Source organism: Leptonotus elevatus, chromosome 17 (assembly GCF_054856555.1).
Source record: "Leptonotus elevatus isolate MCC_2025b chromosome 17, RoL_Lele_1.0, whole genome shotgun sequence".
NCBI classification, from domain to species: domain Eukaryota; kingdom Metazoa; phylum Chordata; class Actinopteri; order Syngnathiformes; family Syngnathidae; genus Leptonotus; species Leptonotus elevatus.
In genome coordinates, this window is record NC_141255.1 from 10451764 (window position 1) to 10461734 (window position 9971).

Here is a 9971-nt window from a genome sequence, read left to right on the forward strand (position 1 = left end):
AATTAGGTGTTTATGAATAGTCCTGTAATTAATATGTGTGTGAACTTAGCTTTTTTTCCCCTTAAGTGTCTCATTGAAATTTATTTTATAAATTCATATCAGTAAAAATACAAATCTGTAGTAATAAAATGAACAATGTAAACAACCAACTTTATTGATTATATTTAAGCCATTACACAAGTAAGAATGAGAATTGCTATTACAATTCAAATAAACTACAGTTGTCAGTCACTTTATTGCGCTTCACTTTTTGTGGGCTCAGTACATTTATTTATTTTTAATAGGAGAAATGAGTGCCAAAAGGCAGAAAATGTCCAATGTTTGACACTTTAAACCAGGTAAGTTATCTCAGGGGGCTTCCATTTTCCCAATTGCAGTCTACTGAAAATGACATCACAGTTGCTCAGGTAACAACCAATCAATAAACTGTTACACTAAAAACCCAAATGTTTGATTTAAATCCTGCATAATAAACGTCTTACAAGTACATACATACAGTACAAACTGGGCCAAAACAGTGTGAATCATGTGGTGACCAGATCAAAACACAAAACTTGGAAACATCTTTTGGAATCCTCATGTTTATTTTCCAGTAGAATAATAATTCACTTCATGTATAGATAGATTAGGTGCCTTTCAGGGCAATCAAGGTCACCATGCAAAGTAAAAGAAAAGCAGTACAATAAAAAGAGTGTTGTTTGGAGCAGGCCAAACACAATATGACCAAAACGTTTTTTGGTTGGTCTGATTTTATATCTTTTTGTGTGGGCTCTGTCACAGATATATAAAATAAAAACATTTAAAAAATATTTTAAGGTTTGAAAATTCTTAGGTGTGTAGTACCCTTATCACATGTCTTATTTCACTCACTTAATTTGTTAAAATTAGATTTTAGGCAAAGTTGAATTTGTCTTTAGTCATGATTGGAAAAACAGTAATTCAAAACCAGTTTAAGCAGTCAGTTGTCATCAGGCTTGGGGAGTAACGGAATACATGTACCGCCGTTACGTAATCAGATTACATTTAAAAAAAAACCTGTATTCCCTTACAATTACAGGAAAAAACATGTCATCAGATTACAGGTACATTTATTAAAAATGGGGATTACTTCGAGGGACAGTTTGAAAACAGAATATGGACATCCATCGATCAATCAATCTATAGCCTACATGCATGCATGATTACACAATATTTTTTGCTATTTGTAGGCTGCCCGGGTCCCTATTACCCCCGCAAACAGCAAGGGCACATTGTATAGAATATATATTGTGGTGATATTTATTTTTATTTTGTCTTCATGAGCATACTTCATGGAGTAATCCAAAAGTAATCAAGTTACATTACTTTTATATTATGGTACTTGGATTACGTTACTAATCATCCTTTTACTTCCGATGAAGTGGCTGTCTGTAACAGCTGCAGCATTATGGGATAGATTGGTGCAAATTCCTTCCCCTGCCGCGCCCTTACAGACTGGACATATGCCTCCAAAGTGCCCCTATTGAAGAGCACAAATGATCAGCTTTCATTAGAAATGAATATATTCGCTATAAAAATTGATTGGTTTTCTACTGAGGAAGATGTTAAAAAATTTGTGTAATTCATGACAACAAAAATCACAATTGAAAACAAAGTTAAATAAAGTCTATGCAGTATAAAATGAACTGAAAATAAAGTTTAAAAATAAAATAAAAAGGTAAAGCGGTCAAAAATGACTCAAGTACAAGAAAACTCCATTCATGTCTATTATTATTGATACGATTACCTGATGAGTGCCAGACGGTCTCTCTCTGAAGGATGTTCATCCATCCACTGGGAGTAACGTGTAACCGACCACTCAGCCCTCTGTGGGTGACAAATTCTCAATAGTACATGCCAGGACACTTAATGCTTTAACTCTTAAAAAGGGCATTTTTTAACCACATTGTTGTATTTTTTTCCAGTGATAAAGTATGTCACGTGTACAGGCCTGGTAAGGTGACTTGAGCTCAGACGGAGCCCTGGCGAAGAGGAAGTGAAGCACAGTACTGTAAGGAATCATGTCACCCACAGCTGGACTCTTGACTACCAGGTTACTTGTCTGGAAAAGCAGTGGCCTAAAAGACAGCGTCGACCGTCATGTGCAGTGTTGACTTTGTTTTCAAGTTGTTTAAATGCGTCACACATGCAGGTTTTACTCTGCCTCTTGGTTCTTTGTATGGAGTGCAAGAAAGTAGCTTTGCTTCAATCAGAAATTTTCAGAGTAGAGTTTTTGTTTGCCACATTTAAAATTAAAAAGTCCTACATACCTAAAAGATCGCAGCACTCTGTAAGGTTTCCCCAAATCAGACACTCGTCTGCAGAGTGGAGCTACAGCCATCTCCATCTTGAAAAAAAAAAAGAAGACAAGTCCAAATATTCAAAATAATGTGGAAGAACATACGGCAGTCAATTGAAAACAGTTTTTTTCCCCCCCGGCCCTAACTTGTGCAAAATCAGCGGCCAAACGCATCTTCCCGCCTTCGCCCAGCGGGCGCAACAAGCTGGCATGCCGTACGAAAAGCTCGATGGCTCTCTGGGCAATAGACTCTGTGCTTTCATAGATGAAGTCTGTACACTCAAAGTGTCGGAAGTAGTCAGTCATGACTCTGGCGATGAAACCCTGCAACTCCTTCATGTACAGGGAGCAGAGCACATCAGGCTTATCAGGACTGGGCAGCTTGCTGCAACACACACACACAAAAAATAAAAATAAATCATGTACATAAATATATAATTATTAAAGAAATAACTGACCCTGAGAAGTCCTCCTGGTGTAGCGTGATGATGATGGCCTCGATAGAATCACTTACTGACTGCAAGAGAGGCTGCACTGCACTGCTCATCAGGGCCTGCACTTCCTGGGAAAATAATCCACAATAAAAAAATTGGAGTCCAACCCAAAAAGATTATTAAAAAGATATGGAAGACATGTCTGAATTAATTTGGAAGTTCTGTCATTATATGAGACTTCAGCACGTCACTGTGATCTGTGTATTGTCCCATTTGTGGCATTATTTGTTTTTGGCTTAAGTTGACCCCCCCCCCCCCCCCAAAAAAAAAGCACCTCAGTGGAACTACTAGCTTTATTAAGTTGTTAACCTCCAAAGAAGAAGAGAGGGCCTCTGCAGGAGCTGTCAGACTTGACTCCAAACCAGAAATGATCTGAAAAGAAAAAGAAGAAAACGGTCAAGTAAAAGTATTGACTATTGTGGCGGATTGTTATTTAATACCATTTGAATGTTTGCTCTTCTTTTTACAATCATATTTTAAGTCCGTCATTGAAGCACCTCAAATCCGGCTTTCTATGCATTCTCCTGTCAACTTAATCCCTTTTCTCCACACTCCAGAGGCAAAAGTAAGGCCAGGGCCGTGTTAATATATTTTATTGCATGTGAATTTTGGATTTAGTTGCAAATTACTGAATGATCAAATTTATGTCAAGAGACTGAACTTTTTTCTTATTTTTTTTTTTAAAGATGATAAATGAATAAAAAAAAATTCTCATACATTTCAATGGCATTCGCAAATTCTCAGGAAAACTCAGTGCTCCATGATTTAAAGGAAGCAAGCCTGTGAATTTTATGACTCACACCTTTTTTGGTGTGCACTCATTTCCCAGACTCCATGCGAGGAGTCTGTCACAAGTCTGAACAGGAGAACGAATACGCGTAGATGAAAAGTGAATATAGTCCAAAGTGCAGGAATTTCAGAATCCTCATCTTACCTTGGCAACAGCCTGCTGCAGACGGTAGAGTGAGTTGACCACTGTAGTGTTCCTCCTCTGGCCTTCTGATAATGGACCAATCACCTGACTGGCATCACTCTGAGTACACAACTGTAAAAGTCAAGAAAATTAGCAGAGTATGAATTAAGGACGTGCATCTGGATCACACATGTGAAAAAAAACATGCTGCAAAATATCTGCCCCTTACATACCAGCTGTTCGGACTTAACACAGAAGAGTTGCACGGTCTTGGCAGCATTCTTGGCAACGGCAAGAGAGAGGTCTGAATCCATAGATGCTACGTTCAGCTCACTGCAAACAAAACCAAACAGACATTTAAAATCAAATGATATTCAAAATATAAGTAGGGTGCCCTTTGGGTAACTGAGAGGACATTGAAAAAACATTTTTTATTTATTCTTTGCTTGATCTTTTTTCCAGGTGTGGCATCCTGTTCCACTGTTTGCACAATGCATCAGCTGCAGTGGAAAGACCAATCAAAGCAAGGTGGAGCATCAAAGTCAAACAATACCGGTGGCATCGTCTACCCCGGCACAAATAGTGTTTGAGGAAATACAGTTAAGGGCAATCAGGGGAAATAAGTTGCATGTATTGTAGAGCGCTTGCCTGCTGATGGTCTTGATGATGCTCTCCAACTCATCATGGGAGGGCGGGTTGCGGCCGCCCATTGGAAACACGAGGTTTATGGGATCAAACAGGCGAGAGAGAGACTTGGACAGGTAAGCTGCTTCATACGGCTGAAGGGAATCCTTGAGAGCCCTCTCGGGACTGCGCACACACACACAAATACACAGACATCAACTGCTATAGTGTGGAAAGCCCACCATTTACTAACATCAATCATTCTTCAGCCCATGTTAGAGTCGGACCTAAAACAGTGGTTAAACCCCCCTCCCCCACCTTTTCCTATTGTTGCAAAGACACCAAGAACAAATCGAGAATAATTCAAAACTAAAGTTTAGAAAAAGCCTAAAGTTAGGGTTAACCCCTGAACCTTAAATCAGTGACTGTAAGTAACACTTATTTAAAGAAAACAAAAAAATATATAGGTGGGGTTTTCTAAAGAGGGCTTAATACGAAACAATAACTTTCATTTTGTTTAGATGTTTACCAGTACCTAGAGCGTGTAAAAAAAATAATAATAATAATAAAAAAAATAGAATGACTGAATTCTAGCACACTGCATACACAACAAAACTCAATATGCTTCACATACTGTTATTAACTCATTGACTCCCAGCCATTTTCACAGAAGCAATTTTGACTGATTTTGCAAGGCCCACCGAATACTGTGTTCTATTGCTATGAAAACATGGAACCTACCAAAAGAAACATTAAAGTCTCTTCTTTCATCAGGAACAAAGTATATTTCTATCCGTTTCCATTTTACAGCAATTAGCATTAGAATATAGCTAATTTTCATCATTATTCACAAATCCATTTAAAACAGTGGGGAAAAGAGCTTTTTGCAACATGGCCCTGGTTGATCTCTTATACTCTGCTGCGACCTGCTGGCCGTTTGTGTAATAACTCAAAAAAAAAATTAAACCGTTCTTTGCAGTTGAGAGGCTGCGTCAAAGCCTTCTGTAGTCTAGCATAAAAAAAAACCCATTAAAAAAAACGTATAAATACATCTTTGGTAAACTTAACACATTTAAAATAGAACATATTTATACGTATTTGGGAGCAAATTAGTTAAAAGTAAAACATTTAAAAGCAGTTGCAAACAGAGAAAATTAGATTTCAAAGCCAAGTCAAGAATAAAGAACAATTTATAGTGTGCGATATAATATTTGAAGTCAGTTATTTTATGCTTACTTGTAGTCCTGTTTGCTTTGAGAGAACAGGTCCGAGTTGTCCGTTTCTGGCTCCAGAGTTGTATCCATACCGCCGCTGCTCATCAGTGAGCCGTGCAAGCTGGCACTATACTGCTGCAGGCGACGCCACAGCTCATTGTACAGTCGCAACAACTTCGGGTACTCTCCTTCGAACGCTTGCTTCAGGTAAGATGAGGCTGTTAAATGAAAAATAAAAGATAGGGATTATGTGTACAACAACATTCTTTTTTTTCTTTTCTTTTTTTCTTTCAACTATATGTCACAGGTACCGGTATATTACAGGCAAAATAAATTCTTGCCTTGAGTCGCTTTATGAAATTCTTCTCTTAATCTGTTAGTTACATCGGTCCAAAAGGTGTAGAGGATATCAGGCTCACCATCCTGTCATTGGATGCAACCAAGTTAACACTTTGGGGTCAATGTGCATCATTTAAATAACGCTACAAATTGCATGCATTGAGTAAGGCACTTCAATTCAACGTATTACAACGCAAAATCGGATGAAAACGCAAATAAAATAGTAAAGATGAATACAAATGATTTTCACTGCCATTTAAGAAATTATTCAAGATAGGCAATTACTTGTTTTCTTTTGATAAAAAAAAAATGCAACAGCAGTGTTGACTCCCCTTAATTATCTCATCAATGAAACAGCGGTGAGTGACAGGGTCTCTCTTCTTCATCAGGACCTTCTGAAGATGCTGCACCTACGAAGAGGTGAAAAAATACGGCAGAATCTATTTAGTACTTTAGAATTAGAATGGTTGAAAATCATACTCTTTCGATGTTAGTCCCTTACTTGTTTGCATGCGGCACATATCTGGTCTATGAGTTTCTCCAGGTTTGTCCAAAGAGCAGCTCGGAAAGCTGCTGTGCTGCCTGGGGTTGGGAGAATTGCTCTTCCAGGGGCACCTGAGGGAAGAAATTCCGTTGGGAACACGTGAAATTCTTGTAAGCGAATACATGTCAATTCACAGTTCTGACCACTGTTGGTACCCACCTGGCCTTTTTATTGTTTAATAAAACCTTAGCTTCAGTTCCCTGGAATTAACCTCCCCCCCCAAAAAAAACTCCACAAATGTAGAAACATGCTCCTCAAAAGAAATAATTGAGTCGCAAAACTGCTTGCAATTCAAGCCTTGCAAATAACACATTCAAGTGAGCCATGACTTCATGACCCAACTCTTCTTTACTTCAACTTTCCTGACATGGGAAATGATTAGGCTGAACAAAATGCAACGTTTTGCAAAGAGTAACTAATTGTTCTGGTTTACCTCTCGGGTTGGATGGCTGTGTCAGGCCCTTAATGTCCAGAGCGGCCATGATGCTGTCCTGTATGCTAGTCTGGTAAGCTCCCACGACAGAGCCGATTGTCTCCCTAAGACTACCAAGGTTGTAGAAGACCTGCAAGGCTGTGCCAACCTGCGTAGGATTCTGACAGACACAGAGAGAGAGAGATAAAGAAACGGGCACCGACTGGGGTTTCAAGTTTCGACCTGAACTTTTCATTTTCATAAGTTGTTTTTTTAACGATTGGAAGACAGCGGACACATTAGGCAGGTAGATTAATAGAATACCAGAAACTATGGGTGGCCTTTTTGTACAGCGCTGTGAATGGAAAAGCCTTCTCCGAAACAAAAAAGACAGACATTATACCTCGCCTTTGTGGTTCGTACACGGTTCGGTCCAGTTCCCTCCCTCATCATGATACTGCTGTGTTTTGTATGGTTTCTTACCTGAATCTCTGTGCCCTGCTCCAATAATCGCTTGGCCTGGTTCTCCACCTCCAGCCTTGCTCTACTGATCAGTACCAGGTCATTCTCAATCACCTCAATGCCGCTCAAATCGACCCCTTGTGACAGGTAATCTGGTGTATTTTGTGGGGAAAAGTGAGAAGAGTGAAGCCCTTATAGTACATTGTGTACATGCACGCGACACAGAGGCTCCATCGCATACTCGCAATTTAGGCTTTGTCCTGACCTAGTTCGTTGAGACTGTGAGCAGCCTTCGTTATCTCCCGACTGCCACCTTGAAGCTGAACTTGAAGCCTCTTGCTTAGGTGCAGGATTCGAATAATTCTCCGCAGAAGGTCGCAGGCCACCTGGACAGTGAAGGGACATCAGAAACAAATGATTGAGATAAGCATCACCGGATGCACGTTGTAGTAGAAAAACGTAAAAATGTCAATTCTCGTTCCCACAACGTATGGTGTCTTGAAAGGAACATGGAGGTCTTACCTGTAATTTGCTCAGCTGAGTGATCCTGGCCACGATTTTGTTGTATGGGTCAACTATTTTGGTTCTTATCCTGAAAGTGCATGAACGGGTGGAATGCTGTTACATTTTCAGGAAAAATAAGGACACCCTTTATTGCAGTGTGACAAAAGGCCACCTAAACTTTAGTGATATTTAATTATCGTCTGAGGACTGCACATGGAAAAAGTAAAAGAGCAATTTTAAATGCAATTAATTGAATTCTGCCTAAAAAGGCACCTATTAAATTAAAGCTGAAAGCCACCACAACAATTGCATGTTTTTCCCCTCAAACTGATTGGTGCGGTGAGTAACACAATCAACATCAGCAGTCGGGGGGGGGGGGGGTAGGAAGCTCCACTGATGACAGACACAAGCCATCACGTTAAGTTTGTTAACCTGTCAACAGCTGCCTGTAGAGCGCTGATCCTCGTCTGCATCATCTGGAGGACCCCTGCAGACAAAGATGTACGTCCTTTCAGTAAAACGTCACCAACTTAAGTTTGAAAAATGCTGACAATTGCGATCATTTTGGTTCCTCAAATATCCCCGTTCAATATTTTGTGTCCTACACAATATATTAGTAATTTGCGTTGCTTTATTGTGAATAGTTCGTATATGCTTTTCTCATTTCATGCTCACCCAGGCTTGTTGAGCTTTAATATTTCAACAATTAAAAAAGGCTGATTCTATTTAGAGGTTACCATGGTGGAATACATTATAGTAAAGCGTACCTTCAAGAGACTCTATCCCAGTTGCCTGAGCCAATAAGTCCTCATGTCTGGCTACGACCTGGAAGGTAAAACAAAAAATACTATTGTACATTGTTGTGTATTATAAAATGTATAGTCTGCTCTATACAACTCGAATCAGATGGTAGTGATGTCATCTCTCCACTGGTCAAGTAAATCTGCACTGTATCTGGTAACTGATAGTATATTTGTGATACAGCTGTAGCTGGATATGGGTCAAACCATGTGGAGGGTTAAACAAAAATATCAGTCAAAATGCACGAGGGCAAAAACCCAAAAGGAATCTGCAACGGATATTACGTGGACAGAGCCCATTGGGCAAATGTAGTATCTCAGCCCTCAGATGATTCAATTTTCTTTTGCATTTCAGCTCAGTGACAGTCTTTCTCGCCACTCACGTACAATGTTTTGAAATATTATTGTTATCATTATTATTATTATCTCTAACCTATTGACTGGACTGAAAACGTCACTTAGCAATCTGTCACATAGTATAGTCGTATAGTGTATGGCGCTCATGCCTGGCTGTGCAGCTCTTTATCAAGTTGACTGATTCCTTGTGCTAGCTTCGCCAGCTGTTCAGCAATGACAGCATGGTGGATCGCTTGAGCAGTATATATCTTCACATCGAAATCCCCAGCCAGGAAATCTGCATAGAACTCTACAAATACACAAACATGAATCATTTTGCATAAACTTTGGCAAATCTTCTGAAATAACGCTCGAAATGTTTTAACAACCCGTGGCTGTAACACCACAGTTGCTAAATGAAATGAATTTACCGTCTTTTAAAGATGAATTTATGGATACATCTCTGCCGTGAAACAAGTTATTCATGTTGGCTTCTGCAAACAAGCCAATGCAGGATTCTTCTTCTACGGGTTATATTCTTCTTCGTGGCAGCCATAGACACACTACAGAATAGGTGACGCCTGGTGACGCTTTTGCCCTGCGAAGATACGCCAGCGCGTCTTCCACATTGGATGTGGCAAATCCGCCGTTTAATTTCTGCATGTAAATAAACTGAATTTCAAAAAGCAACTTCCTACAAAGTGTGTAATTTTCTAAAAGAAAAGGGAAAAGAAAAAAAGTCTTATTGTTCGTCGTTTTCATATAACATATACAATTTTGAATGTGATAATTATGTTTACTTGCATACATGATTGAATACGTACTTATGATTACATAACGTATGTTTTGTAACAAAGCCGCTGAAATACAATGCTCCAAATGTGTGTGTGTGTTTTTTTTTAAAACTAGTTGTTTAATGTCAGGATGATAGATAAATTGCAAATACAGCACTGTTAGGCTCATAAATTTATAACTGTGACTGTCAGCGCCTCACCACCCACAACCTCCATGT

At 39.3% G+C, this 9971-nt stretch overlaps 1 protein-coding gene across 1 annotated transcript; it reads right to left on the bottom strand.

Annotated features, from left to right (window-relative positions):
• Nucleotides 1-131: 131 nt before the first annotated feature.
• Nucleotides 132-9512, bottom strand: cog5 (component of oligomeric golgi complex 5). The gene is made up of 22 exons (XM_086060285.1): nt 9391-9512; nt 9130-9269; nt 8591-8648; nt 8256-8310; nt 7842-7911; nt 7585-7705; nt 7341-7471; nt 6879-7038; nt 6404-6516; nt 6233-6311; nt 5904-5984; nt 5585-5780; nt 4373-4534; nt 3958-4057; nt 3746-3856; nt 3121-3183; nt 2776-2879; nt 2465-2702; nt 2289-2365; nt 1970-2096; nt 1766-1845; nt 132-1498 (listed from the first exon to the last, which is right to left on the bottom strand). Exons 1-22 carry the CDS (start codon nt 9443-9445, stop codon nt 1378-1380), a joined length of 2442 nt encoding a protein of 813 aa, XP_085916411.1. The 5' UTR covers nt 9446-9512; the 3' UTR covers nt 132-1377.
• Between the last annotated feature and the right edge of the window lie 459 nt (nt 9513-9971).